Consider the following 14,611-nt stretch of genomic DNA (forward strand, 5'->3'; position numbering starts at 1 on the left):
ATCATCGCTTGATGACCCTTCATGCCTGAGCCGAATCTGTTCAACAGTATTTCAAAGATTTTGTCCGCGGTATCGCGTTCTTCTTCTTTTTTCGCAACCACGCATTTTAATGCCGTGCCTTCTAAATTGCTGATATGGCTGTGCATGCTTGTCTTTCATCGTTCAAGTTGTCCTGTTCTAGGTGTAGTCTCATCACTTCCACCCAAGTATCAATGCATCCATCAGAGTCATCTTTGAATTCTTTTGGCTTCTTGAATGTTTTTCTGGATTTTCCCTCTCTTCTATCATTCGAGTCGGTGTTCCTTGTGGCGAAGGCCTCTAGAGTTCTATTCATCATTTCCCAAGTGTTTGCCCATGTCATAGCATCCGGTCCTGCGTTGCTGTTAGTTGTTGAGTCCCCCGGACCAGTCGTTGTACTCGACGTTCCATTCTTCATTATTGTTTTCGCAGCTGTTGGTGCTATGCTCACCGTGTCCCGGGTTAAAGGCAACGGTGTCGATTGCCGTTTGTTCCTTTGTGGTTCCACAAAGTCAACTCTGGTGCCTTGCGTACGATCCGCTGCCGGTCTTTCTTGTGAAGTAGAATTTCTCAAGATTGCATCCAATTTCGCCTGTATTGCACACGAACTTTCTGCCTGATTCTTGCTCATTGTGTCCATTCTCTTTTCCAGGCTACCTAATTGGCTGTTGACATCATCATATCGGTTTTTCAACTGTTGCATATCTTTTTTGATGTTCTTATCTCGTTCTTCATTGGTGGCTTCTACCTTATCTGACATCTCCTTGAGTCTCTCATCTGTTGCCTTAGCCAGGTTAAAATAACTATCCAGATACTCGTGTTTGTTGTATCTTAATTCTTTTCTTATCACCTCTCTGTCCTCTTCGCTGTGTTTCAGTTTTTTGTCGATCTGATTCAGTTTCGCCATCAGGTCACCTAGCTCAATAGTAGCCTCTTCATGGTCAGCCGTCGGTCTGTCTTTGGCCGTAGCTTCTGCTTTAGTCTGTTACTCTCTTGGATTGGCTTCTGTCGTCTTCGTGCTCACTGTCCCAAATGTTCGTGCTCTTTCAGCTTTTGGTTCTTCAGTCATGTTTTCTTTCGTTTTTATTCCGACCATCATCGCCAACCTTTCTGTAAAAGATGTCTTTTTTACTTGAGAGTCTTCTTTCACCGTTTCTTCGGTGTTGCCTATTGCATCTTCCACATTGTCTATTGGTGAGAACTCTATGGGTTTCGGGTTTGGTTCTTCTGCATTGGGCATTGGAGTTGACTCTGTCGCAATTTTCCCTGTTTCATCCACACTTTGATCGGGTGTCTCTAGATCAATCTCGATGGTGGTTTCTACTCGTTCCCCTTCTGTGCCCTTTTTTGCTCTGTTCTCCGTTGTACTCCTTGTACTGACCATGTTAACTGAAAAGCTCTTTTTTGTTATCTTCGGACCCATTGATGTTGCTTTGCGTAGCGACGAATTATATTTTGCTTCGGTAGATCTTTTTTCAGCTACCGGTACCCTGCTCCGCCTCATTATTTACAATTGTTATTATTTACAGTATTATTATCTACAAAATTTCTACTCTAAGGTTAAAAAACTCTAAGTAAAAAGAAATTGGCAATTCGCTAAAAACAATTTTTCTTAAACTTTTGAAAACTTTTATGTGTTAGGTTAGGATAGGGAATGTGTTGTTATAATTGGTTACTTCAACCTAACTTAGTACTCTTGTAGTACCCCCTTCCTAATACTGTTCTAAGACTTTCTCTCTACCGTCCCAAGACTATTCAGTGTTGTCCCAGTACTTCTTATTGGTATCCTCAGACCAATGTCCCAAGACCAACGTCCCCTAGACCAACGTCCCAAGACCAACGTCCCAAGACTAACGTCCCGAGACCAATGTCCCAAGATTAACGTCCCAAGACTAATGTCCCAAGACCAATGGCCCAAGACCAACGTCCCAAGACTAACGTCCCAAGACCAATGGCCCAAGACTAATGTCCCAAGACTAACGTCCCAAGACCAATGGCCCAAGACCAACGTCCCAAGACTAATGTCCCAAGACCAATGGCCCAAGACTAATGTCCCAAGACCAATGGCCCAAGACCAACGTCCCAAGACTAACGTCCCAAGACCAATGGCCCAAAACCAACGTCCCAAGACTAATGTCCCAAGACCAATGGCCCAAGACCAACGTCCCAAGACTAATGTCCCAAGACCAATGGCCCAAGACCAACGTCCCAAGACTAACGTCCCAAGACCAGTGGCCCAAGACCAACGTCCCAAGACTAATGTCCCAAGACCAACGTCCCAAGACCAATGGCCCAAGACCAACGTCCCAAGACTAATGTCCCAAGACCAACGTCCCAAGACCAATGGCCCAAGACTGTTTCGTACCAAGACTGCTCTGGTCCAAGACTGCCCCAAGGCTGCACTGTCCCAAGACTGTGTTGCCCCAGGACTGTCCCCAGACTGCAATGTCCCAAGACTTCTTTGGTACTGTCCCAAGACTCGTCACTGAATGTCTGGATATCGGATCTCTTTCTTCTTCGTTTTAGGGACTTCTTGATTCACTGTACCTTGTACCACCACTCAAGCTCTAGTGATAATTTTACCAAAAACCCTCTCTTAATGGCCAAATGCTAACCCCCCTTTTTGAATTACCTCTTTTTCTATGTTCCAAGTAACTTGAAACCACAACCTGTGCGCAGGTATCTTGTGATCACCTGTTCGTATAAAAACCAATCGCAAATCCTCACCAAAATGCAACAATATATATATATAAAAAAAAAATTTTAAACAAGAAAAATAATAAAACAGAGAAATCAACCCACCTAAAATTCAAAGGAGACAAATTTCGACCTTCTGTCGAGAAAAAAAAATGTCTGGTACCTAACTGCCACGCGTTTTCTTCCCCCACTAGCGATCTTATGGGGTATCACAAAAACTTTCTATATCCGTTCCCCCCTACCAATCCAACCAACGTACCAATCTTAACTCGAGTTAAATTTTGGATATCCACCTATTATTACCAACGCGTGTTGATGGCTAATGTAACTAAATCAACGATGTCGATTAATTAGTTACTCTAATTTCCCCCCTTTTTACAATTTACAACCGCCAACCTCTAACCTAACCAGCCCCCCTACTAACCTCTCCCCTCTTTAGCCCCCCTCTTAAGCCGAAAAATCACTTAAGCGCCGGGTGCTAAACCTCTCGAGAGAAAACCGTAGACCTGTTTCCAGGCCTGCTTGAGTAAAAACTGCCTCAAAACAATGGGACTCCGCTTATCCAATTTTACACTTATTTCCTATAATGTAATGTGGATTCTAACGATACCCGTTGCTCGACTCGAGAACACCCCTGTGCGTCCTCTTGTAGTGGTCCTGTGCTGGTTGTCTCTGTTCTGCACTTGACAGCAGAACCTTTTTCCCACTCGACTGGTCACCTCTTCCAATCAAGTCTCCTAGTGGTCCGTTTCGATCCTTGTGAACCACTTTCACCGAAAGAGAGTCTTCTTTCACCGTTTCTTCGGTGTTGCCTATTGCATCTTCCACATTGTCTATTGGTGAGAACTCTATGGGTTTCGGGTTTGGTTCTTCTGCATTGGGCATTGGAGTTGACTCCGTCGCAATTTTCCCTGTTTCATCCACACTTTGATCGGGTGTCTCTAGATCAATCTCGATGGTGGGTTCTACTCGTTCCCCTTCTGTGCCCTTTTTTGCTCTGTTCTCCGTTGTACTCCTTGTACTGACCATGTTAACTGAAAAGCTCTTTTTTGTTATCTTCGGACCCATTGATGTTGCTTTGCGTAGCGACGAATTATATTTTGCTTCGGTAGATCTTTTTTCAGCTACCGGTACCCTGCTCCGCCTCATTATTTACAATTGTTATTATTTACAGTATTATTATCTACAAAATTTCTACTCTAAGGTTAAAAAACTCTAAGTAAAAAGAAATTGGCAATTCGCTAAAAACAATTTTTCTTAAACTTTTGAAAACTTTTATGTGTTAGGTTAGGATAGGGAATGTGTTGTTATAATTGGTTACTTCAACCTAACTTAGTACTCTTGTAGTACCCCCTTCCTAATACTGTTCTAAGACTTTCTCTCTACCGTCCCAAGACTATTCAGTGTTGTCCCAGTACTTCTTATTGGTATCCTCAGACCAATGTCCCAAGACCAACGTCCCCTAGACCAACGTCCCAAGACCAACGTCCCAAGACTAACGTCCCGAGACCAATGTCCCAAGATTAACGTCCCAAGACTAATGTCCCAAGACCAATGGCCCAAGACCAACGTCCCAAGACTAACGTCCCAAGACCAATGGCCCAAGACTAATGTCCCAAGACTAACGTCCCAAGACCAATGGCCCAAGACCAACGTCCCAAGACTAATGTCCCAAGACCAATGGCCCAAGACTAATGTCCCAAGACCAATGGCCCAAGACCAACGTCCCAAGACTAACGTCCCAAGACCAATGGCCCAAAACCAACGTCCCAAGACTAATGTCCCAAGACCAATGGCCCAAGACCAACGTCCCAAGACTAATGTCCCAAGACCAATGGCCCAAGACCAACGTCCCAAGACTAACGTCCCAAGACCAGTGGCCCAAGACCAACGTCCCAAGACCAACGTCCCAAGACCAATGGCCCAAGACCAACGTCCCAAGACTAATGTCCCAAGACCAACGTCCCAAGACCAATGGCCCAAGACTGTTTCGTACCAAGACTGCTCTGGTCCAAGACTGCCCCAAGGCTGCACTGTCCCAAGACTGTGTTGCCCCAGGACTGTCCCCAGACTGCAATGTCCCAAGACTTCTTTGGTACTGTCCCAAGACTCGTCACTGAATGTCTGGATATCGGATCTCTTTCTTCTTCGTTTTAGGGACTTCTTGATTCACTGTACCTTGTACCACCACTCAAGCTCTAGTGATAATTTTACCAAAAACCCTCTCTTAATGGCCAAATGCTAACCCCCCTTTTTGAATTACCTCTTTTTCTATGTTCCAAGTAACTTGAAACCACAACCTGTGCGCAGGTATCTTGTGATCACCTGTTCGTATAAAAACCAATCGCAAATCCTCACCAAAATGCAACAATATATATATATAAAAAAAAAATTTTAAACAAGAAAAATAATAAAACAGAGAAATCAACCCACCTAAAATTCAAAGGAGACAAATGTCGACCTTCTGTCGAGAAAAAAAAATGTCTGGTACCTAACTGCCACGCGTTTTCTTCCCCCACTAGCGATCTTATGGGGTATCACAAAAACTTTCTATATCCGTTCCCCCCTACCAATCCAACCAACGTACCAATCTTAACTCGAGTTAAATTTTGGATATCCACCTATTATTACCAACGCGTGTTGATGGCTAATGTAACTAAATCAACGATGTCGATTAATTAGTTACTCTAATTTCCCCCCTTTTTACAATTTACAACCGCCAACCTCTAACCTAACCAGCCCCCCTACTAACCTCTCCCCTCTTTAGCCCCCCTCTTAAGCCGAAAAATCACTTAAGCGCCGGGTGCTAAACCTCTCGAGAGAAAACCGTAGACCTGTTTCCAGGCCTGCTTGAGTAAAAACTGCCTCAAAACAATGGGACTCCGCTTATCCAATTTTACACTTATTTCCTATAATGTAATGTGGATTCTAACGATACCCGTTGCTCGACTCGAGAACACCCCTGTGCGTCCTCTTGTAGTGGTCCTGTGCTGGTTGTCTCTGTTCTGCACTTGACAGCAGAACCTTTTTCCCACTCGACTGGTCACCTCTTCCAATCAAGTCTCCTAGTGGTCCGTTTCGATCCTTGTGAACCACTTTCCCACTCGACTGGTCACCCTTTCCAGTCAAGTCTCCTAGTGGTCCGGTTGGGTCGCAATCTATCTGAAAACCCTTAACAACGCCCCCCACTCGGGCACCTTACTGAAGTCACTGGTTTAAATTGCTAGATTGATCGAAACGATCGGTCTTATAAAACAGTATGTGTATACTATTTAATTAATACCAAGGTTTGATCCAACTAATTTGGTATCAAAGTCACTGTCTTTTTTCGTTTTATGGTTTTTGTTCCTATTTGTATTCTTTTTTGCTCGTGTTTTTGTCCCCCTAGTTGCCCCCCTTCACTCGGTTAGCTAAGCCTCGTTCGGAGAGCGTACCAGGAAGTTTTCTTGAGTTTTCTTAAAAAGCTATCACGGTACAACCGGAAGGTTTACACGTTCCCGCTGAACCGTACCACCGGTACTCTAGAATGGGCATGTAGCCCGGAGCTGTGTCAAGTGGGTTCGACTCCGTAGTCATGATGTCGTAAAAACACCCAGGAGCGCCATAAAAACACTATGTAACATTCGTCTACTGTAGTCACACATGAGGCTTAAGAAAAATAGGCCCTATAACCATTGGCTCAAGAGTCAGGGACACTATCTCTTGTGTTTTTCTACCTCAAGAACGGTCGGAGCCAATTCGGTTCGCTTGCGACATGAGACTGGAACCCGTTACAGCTTAAAGGCCACTACCAAAATACCCCCCCACTCTAGAAATAAAAACGTCCCCATACTTAAGTCTCGAAATACCCAAAATACATGAACGCCGTTAAAAACCGGGTCGGAACAATCCGCTTAGTTACTTTTTATTGGACAGTGGAACTTTGATCCATTTCAGATGGATCAACCTAAAACTCGCCTTATCTCAACATAACTATCATAAAATACACTCGAGAAATTTAAATTGAGAACTCACATGTCGATGCACTTGAGTATGAGGAGTAATTAAAAGATAAGCAGCTCGAGAATCAAATAATATAACTAAATAAGTTTGATGCTAATTAGTTTTAACCACAGAAGTAAGTTCTGTCTCAAGAATCAAAGTTTCTGAATGAACCATTGGGACACTCGAGTTGTCCACTCTTCCATTGAATGTTCACTCCTTTCCGTTCGAATAGTCGTCCTTTCTCAAGTCTGTATTCTATTCTCCTGTTTTCAGGATAAGACAGCTCTACTCTCTGATTATTTCGTATCGAGAAATTGCGAATAGCAATTTCCTGCCTTTTTCTTGAGTAGTTTCCCGCAATTGTTAATTCGGTCGTTCTGATTTTGATTTTGCGTTTTCAGTTGGTTCGAGAAAACTGAGCATGACAGGCTCCATTCGAAAGTTTTAAAATTAAAACTTCACTCCAAAATTACGTGTTTCTCAAGGTCAAACCTCCAGACATGACCGACTGGCACAACGGTAATCCGGAAGGCTTCCGCGTTCCGAACTACCCTTCCGCCCCGGCGGTTTAGGCCTGTTAAGGGCGTTAATGTGAGCATCCGCTCGGCGCGGAGTGCTCGTTAACGGTTCTGCCGGTCATGATGTTAAAAAAGAATAACACCCAGGAGCGCCATAAAAACATCTATGTAACATTCGCCCGGAAGATACATATCGACGGAGAACAAAACTAAGTCCTAAGACGACCGGCTAACGTCTAAACAGAGCGTTGTATGCTTTTCACCGTCTCTACCAAGCCAGTACTTTCGGTGGTCTTTCTAACATCGGGTCGACAAAAAACGTTACTGCTTTCGGCTTCGGTCAAAACACTCAAATTAACTTAATTACATGCAGAAATAGTGAGCTCATGGCTGGGTCTCAGTATCTCCAGACCAAGAGGTCACTCCTAAAAACAGGGCTACTACTATTTATTGAATTATTATTGTTTTTGTTCAGTAGATAAAAATCTAGCTTCTCAACTTAGTAGAATGAAATCGGATGTTAATTAAATTCAATTCAGGACATGACAAGAAGCTAAAAGATCTTGTAGTTGATGGATATCTTTTTCAACCGCTAGCTTTTGAGATTCAGGGCGCGGCCGGCCCCAGCACAGATATTTTTTTGAGCAAGCTTTGTAAGAACCTAAGAATATGCACTGAGGAACCCAGAGCAGGCAGCTTTTTAGAACAGAGAATCTCCCTGGCAATACAGATTGCGAACGCCGCTTGCGTACTCGGAACAACAAATGACAAAATAACTTTCGACGAAATTTTTTTATTTGTAACACTTGTATTTTATATTTTCTCGTGTCGAGTTGCGTTTTCTTATTGAAGAAACCTAACCCGTATCGTTTTAAATGAAAAGGACTTAAACACTTGTCATCATTATCACTTCCATATCTAGAAAATTCCAAGGATTTTGACTGGAATGCGGGATGAAGGGACTCCTGACTGTAACCTCGGTTACTATGATACTTTTGACCTTCTGATTACCTTTTAAAAGAGATAAAAACAGAAATAAAAAAAATAAGAGACGGTAGGTTTATTAGCAGAGACAGGAAAATTATAAAGGGTGATAGCTATCCTCAAATGCGTTATTGGCGATTAGCGACCGCTTGTTCCGCTGCGCTTCAATTCAACCCGTGTGTTATTGTGCGCGTTAACCTTTGTTTTGCCGCTAATTTAGACTGTTGTGCTTTTGAAGTTGATAGTTTTTTTGACAAATTGCGAGATAATTGTTTTAATTGGGGAAACTTGGCCCCAAACTGAGCGTATTTTTGAGTCTGTCAATCAATCATTCATCACTTTATTACGTTTGTCTGCTAAAAGACTCATTTTTTCACTTTTTATGCTAAAAGATTTGTCTGCTTAACGATCGGTCCCCCATGGATTAAGTTATTGGATACTGACGAGAATGCCCGCGATGTAAATTTGTAAATATGTGTTGGATGTATTATCCGACATAAATAAAAGTTTTGTTGTTGCTGTTGTTGATGTGAATAATTTGTACATAAAGTTACTACTGAAAGCAGCAATTGGAATATGGTATAAGTGGTATATGTTTCATTCTACAGCTTTTGAAGTTGAGGATTCCGCCTGCCCTAGCACAGATTGTTTTCAGTAATCTGTAAGAACCTGACCATATGTACCGAGGAACCCAGGGCAAGTAGTTTTCTTAAGAAAAAAATCTCCCTAGCAATTCAGGATAAAACTACTCACTAATTGTAGAACCAAAGAGCCGTAGCCCCATATCAGTTCAATCTGTTTGAGTTGCTTTTAACTCGTTTTATTCTGTACATATATTCACGTTCAAGTCTACTTTTCTCGAATTACTGAAATTCCAATGCTTTTTTATTGGGTGTTATGGTGGACTAGTAATGAAAATTTTTGACCTTCTGACTAATAAAAAAAGCTAAGGAAAGAAAATCCCGATGACAATCAGGCGAAAATTTTTTCGTGGCCGAAACAATTAAGGAAACTGAGAAATTGACTGAAAATCTTTTTATCTGGCTTTTATGTGGGACCATACGTATTTTAACGGGATCAGACTTCTAAACGAGATTTATAATGGGACGATACTTCTAAACGAGTACCCGGCCAATCTTTGACTCGTCGCTTGTTCTTATCTACGGTTATCGTTCAGAATTTTTTTATGAAATGCTTGAAGTATCAGAAACAAAACTATTTGTTGACATTGCTTTTCGATCGACTAGAAGTTTCTTTTTTATCGGCTTTTTCTGTTTGTCATCAGTTCGAACATCGGGTAATTCATCATGGGCTTTCTGTCGCAATGAATTCAGATATTGCACAATATCTTCGTGTCTGTGTTTGATTGCGTGATCTATAGGACGCATGTCGTTGTCGTCCTTCAATCTGCGTTTGGCTCCAAGCTGAACTAAAGATTCGACTATTTTAAAACTGCCATGTAGGGCTGCGTGATGAATCGGTGTCATGCCTCTCGTATCCTTCACATCGATATTTGCTCCTTCTCGTATTAAAATCCCTGTAAATAATTTTATTACATGAAATGAGATGTTTTTTTTTGTTGCTACTAATCCCTGTTCCTGTTTGATATAAATAGGTATACTGAAAATGTTTGGGATTTAGTTCTTTTGAGACGCTTTGAAAATTTTTTTCCTGTTCGCAAAAAAATAAGTTTTTCTCAAAAACGACTTATTGATTTCCAAAAAAAAGTGGTTTAAATAGAAAGACCGCCTGCTCCCATGTGTGACTTCATGTATAATTAGTAGCAAAAAGTTCGGACAGACAGAATTAATTAAAATGAGCAATCAGTCCTTTTCGACGCTTTTTTGCATGCAAAATCTGAAGCCGAACAACCATGAATTTTTAGTCTGACCAAATTCAAAATGCGAGATTGTCGATTATCCGATGATTATGCTAGCCTAATTTTTAAGTACTGCGATGAACATTCAGTTATTACTATAAAACATTTCGACTGTGGTGATAGGTTTTGAGCGAAACTCGGATCTACTTAACAATCCCCCCTCCTATTGTATCTATTACAGAATCTCCACCCCTGTAAATAAAAACAGTTAATTCGCACTAGAGCATTGTATGTAAGTTCGAATTTTGCTGCATTTTGATTGGTCGAAAGTTCGGGGCAAGTAATCTTATTAACGATCTCCTCCCCTTTCTGAAAAGGGGGATTGATAAGTAGATCCCGTAACTCTGCTTTATGAACTTTTGATGTTATGTTTATTTCAGTTTTAATTTCCGTTGATGTCTAGATAGTTAATCTTTTTAATTAATTCTGTCTGTCCGAACTTTTTGCAACTCTCTATAAGCTTAGTCACTTTTTACCTTAGCAAACTTTCTGCAGCTTTTGAAAAAGTCCGCTGGAGAATTTTCGACCCATTTTTTTGGATTTTTTGATTTTCTCGAAAACTATCCTCTCAAATCTGAGAATTTGGGTTCAAGAAGCTCGCCTGTATAAGCGATTACGCTCATTTTTTCACAATCAGTGATCTTCCTCGGAATAGTCATTTTTGATTTCATGACCGTTTTTTGAAACCGTTTGATTTTGATCGTGTTTGACTTTGCTTTAAAACTACCCACCAATATTGAGATTTTGGCTTTAATCGAAACAATAGGTTGTGTGAAGTTAATCTACAAACGCAGCTATGCCGATATTTTTTCCGATCAAATTTATGGCCCGCAGAAAAGGTAAATATTTGATTTTTGACCGTTTTTTTTTTTAAATTTTTTGAATTTTCTTATGAGTTGTGGAAATCTCACTTACTGTAGCGGCTACGCCTAAATTTTGCGGTTCAAATATTTCACTTTTGCGCCGCAAGATGCTTCAGCTTTTTTTGAACTTATAAGATTAGTTTTTTTGAATCCTTTTTCAGATTAATGTTAAGATTTTCCAGATGTTCTCAATTTGTTTGCCTTGACAAGGTTGTTTGAATAGCTGTTCAGAGCCTGTTTTAACGTTTGTACCAGCTGATGTGTCTGTGTTTAATAGCTGCTCAGATTCTGTTTTACGTTAGTGCCAGCTGATGTGTCCTATTGCGTGGCAGGTGGTGTCACCATTTTACAGAAAATAAGCTTAATTGTCTTATGACTGTTGAGCCTAAGTATAGGGATGCAATGGGCTTTTGGTCTGTCATGCGAATGGACAGGGACATTGATTATAATTATGACTGCGCTGAAGAGGGTGGTCTGGATCTGTTTTTTTTTTTCAAAAGATGAGGCATTGTCTTCGGAAAAATAGTCGTATGACTCTTCAAGCCTGAGTATGGGATTTCAGATCTGGGTTGCTCAATTTTGCATCAATAGGACATCGTCAGATTTCTTGAATTTCTCATAAAGGGAGCGTTATTCTTGCCCGATTTTGTAGCGGCAAGAATGGTCGAATTTTTGACAGATGCGATATGTTTTTTTTTGTAATATTTAAATATATATTTTTATTTCAATCTATATTTTATTTTTCTTTTAATAGAGTAGATCAGAATGTTCGTTCTTTAGGTACGCGTTTAGTGGGTTATCAAACCCTTTGCCTATCCGCGCTTTTTCACAGTTGTTGCCGCATTAACTCAAATGATTATACTTTTGTAAAAAAAAAATGCTGAATTCTTGGATGAAATTGTATTATAAATGACAAGCGAAATAAATTTTTCTTCTTCTTGTGGATTTGCCTTGTTCTTCTGAGTGATATTGAGTGAGGATATGAGAATTGTGAAATGAGAATGAGAATTACACGACAAGCAAATTAGATGTCAATTTAGTAAACAATTTTCACGCAAATTGCACGCAAGTTATTGTCTTAATTCAGTTACTCTCGGGTCGGCCAATTTGCTTGTTGCCTAATTTCCTAACCCCCCGTGCAATTCCTGTGGTGAAGTTTTTTTTGCTGTCTCACCTGCTATAGTGTGTTGATTATTTGCGCAGGCAACGTGGAGGGGAGCTAATCCGTGAACACAGAGTCCGTTGATGTCAAACTTCATTCGAGGAACTCCAAGAATGACTTCAACTACATCCACGTGGCCTCTCAAACACGCTTCGTGGAACGCTTTCTTCCCTTCCTGATTGGGAATATTAATATTAGCACCTGCTTCTTTCAATTTCAGAGCCGCGTCTGGCCGCCCGTTTATGCATGCGAGAAATAGCGGAGTCTCGTGGAACGCCGACGTCCTATGTACCCTTGCATTACTTTTTATCAGCGCCTGAAGAACATCGACAAAGCCCCTGGCTGAAGCATAATGCAGAGCAGAGTACCCCAGTTTGTCGAGAACTGTGGGGTCGTGCCCGTTTTTGAGTAAAATGTTTACGAGTTCTAAATGTCCCGTTTTGCTGGCTAAATGCAGAGGTGTGGTTCCCGTTCTGAAATCATCAGCTGTAAAGTGCGGCAGCATCTTTTTGCAGGAGTCAATCATTTTGTTTTGAATTGCGTAATGTACTGGATACCAAACCTTGCTGTCTAGTACTTTTATAGCACTGCCTTTGTCAATTAAGTAGTCTGTTATTTCAGCATTCGCGCTTATACAACTCAAATGAAGAGGGGTGAAGTTTCTTTTCGCTGTTGGTTTATCGACCTCTAGTTTGCCATGTTTATCGAGAACCAAAAGTGTTTCAAGGTCTCCAAACTCGGCAACCACATGTGTAGGAGTCAAGACATCTTTCATGGGAGTTTCGTATTTTTGCAACTGTCTCCCTGACTTGTAGTACTTCGTCAGTAGGAAATCTAGAATTTTAGATTGAGCAGAGGCGCATGCTAGCGTGACTGCAGTATGTCTATCAGCAGTTAGTAGATCCAGTTGATGAGTTCCGTGTTTCAAGATCTGCTTTACAGCTTTTAAGTTCCCTGCTACTATGGCGAAATGCAAACACGTACAATCTCTGTCGTCAGAAACAGTAAAAAACGTCCTGTACTTTTTCAGTTCTTGGTAAAAGCTGCCGTGCATAGCCATAAAGTGAAAGATGTATTGTCCCTTGAATGTTCGGATTCCCAGACATGCGCCGTGGTCTTTGAGAGCGCGAAAAGCTTCAATATTTCCCAAGAGAGTCGCAAGTGCAATAGGGGTCATCCCCTCCTCGTCACAGTAGTCAGGGTTGGCGCCTGCTTTTAGAAGCGAATCCGTCAATAATTTGTCGCCTCTTTTCACAGCAATGTGTAACAGTGTCTCCTGTTTTTGGCCTTGCAAGTTGATGTCTACGTTGTAGTCTCGCAATAATTTGTGGACAGTCTAAAAATGTTTCCTAAATTAGCATCACAGTCAGAGTTCGAACCCGGTTGCTGGCTCCTACGTCCTTCAAATTGACAATTATTTTCTAATTGGTTTTATTCGACTAAAAACTAAGCAGTTGAAAAAACTGTCATGTCAAAAGATACCATGTCAAATTTGTTATTTTATTATTTCTTTTGTTGTGGGTGATGTTGACGCCTGGTATCTTTTAGACTAGGATCTTGTCGGCTGTTATCTTATCGTCTGGGGTGTTAGCGTAGGGGATCTTTTGTCATGTTACCGAAAAAAAAACAATCTCCAAAGTTAACCCCCGCCATCATGTCTGAAATCGGTTTAGAAGTATAATCCAAATTTCGTGGGGTTTGGAGTTGAACTTTTTTTGCCAAGTGTATTTTCGACGATTAATTTGAAGTTATCTTTACCATGACTTGACCATGAGCAGCTGCCACAAATATCGGATGCACCTGAGATTTCTCTGTCACGAAAGCTGCGCCATTCACCTTCAGAACATCCAAAGCATCGTCCAATCCCAGTTGAGCTGCAATATGAATTGCTCGTAACCCGCCAATCAGAGTAGAGTTGACGTTGAAGTCTCTTCGCTTGTGACGAATCAGAAGTTGTTCAAGTTCGTTTAATTTATTATTTGCCACTGCATCAAATAACTTTCGGTTAAGTTCCTGTTTCGTTTCAGTTTCAGGTCGTTTTTCTTTCTTCTGAGTGCTGTGATGATGATGATGCCTCGAGTTATGATTAAATAAATCGGTGAATATAGAGGTGTCGAGGTTTTCATCAGCTAACAGAGATTCAATTTGCTGGTTAAATTGCGGATAATAGGAAGCATATTCAATATGAGTTATCTTCAATCTAGATTCGCTGCTCGGTTTTTCCTCGTTTGAGGCAAGGTTCTGGTTTATTCTCGATACGAAAAACATTTTAGCTTTTAGAATAGCCACGAACAACTCAAAACATGATCTCAGTTTTAATCAACTGTGATAGCTTATAGTAAAACATGCGTGGTATTCTGAAGTAAAAATGAAAGACGCCAGCAAGTGCTGTTAACCGCTTGGTTGGTATAATAAAAGCAACTATTCAAATTTTTTGGCGATAGTTTTGAGATAAACAAACAATAAGTTACAACTTTTAGTCCATGTTCGGATTAACTGAGTTTTT

At 41.0% G+C, this 14,611-nt stretch overlaps 2 protein-coding genes across 2 annotated transcripts in view; one reads left to right on the forward strand and one right to left on the reverse strand.

Moving 5' to 3' along the window:
* Positions 1–14,611, forward strand: part of LOC134838964 (proteasome activator complex subunit 3-like) — a 78,003-nt gene that overhangs the window by 28,655 nt on the left and 34,737 nt on the right. The gene's annotated exons all lie outside the window — the stretch shown is intronic.
* Positions 9,194–14,495, reverse strand: LOC134839166 (ankyrin-3-like). Its single transcript, XM_063854626.1, has 3 exons — positions 13,864–14,495; positions 12,118–13,441; positions 9,194–9,738 (listed from the first exon to the last, which is right to left on the reverse strand). The coding sequence occupies exons 1-3, from the start codon at positions 14,371–14,373 to the stop codon at positions 9,386–9,388; spliced, it is 2,187 nt and encodes a 728-aa protein (XP_063710696.1). The 5' UTR covers positions 14,374–14,495; the 3' UTR covers positions 9,194–9,385.

The sequence above is a fragment of the Symsagittifera roscoffensis genome, chromosome 2 (assembly GCF_963678635.1).
Source record: "Symsagittifera roscoffensis chromosome 2, txSymRosc1.1, whole genome shotgun sequence".
NCBI lineage: Eukaryota > Metazoa > Xenacoelomorpha > Acoela > Convolutidae > Symsagittifera > Symsagittifera roscoffensis.

Bases quoted from the DNA above. Each gene is read 5' to 3' on its own strand.
- LOC134839166 (XM_063854626.1), bottom strand. From the start codon at position 14,373: ATGTTTTTCGTATCGAGAATAAACCAGAACCTTGCCTCAAACGAGGAA. The intron at 13,442-13,863 runs GTAAAGATAACT...AAACATTTTTAG, and splicing joins CTGCTCATGGTCAAGTCATG to ACTGTCCACAAATTATTGCG. The intron at 9,739-12,117 runs GTGAGACAGCAA...AATTATTTACAG, and splicing joins TAATCAACACACTATAGCAG to GGATTTTAATACGAGAAGGA.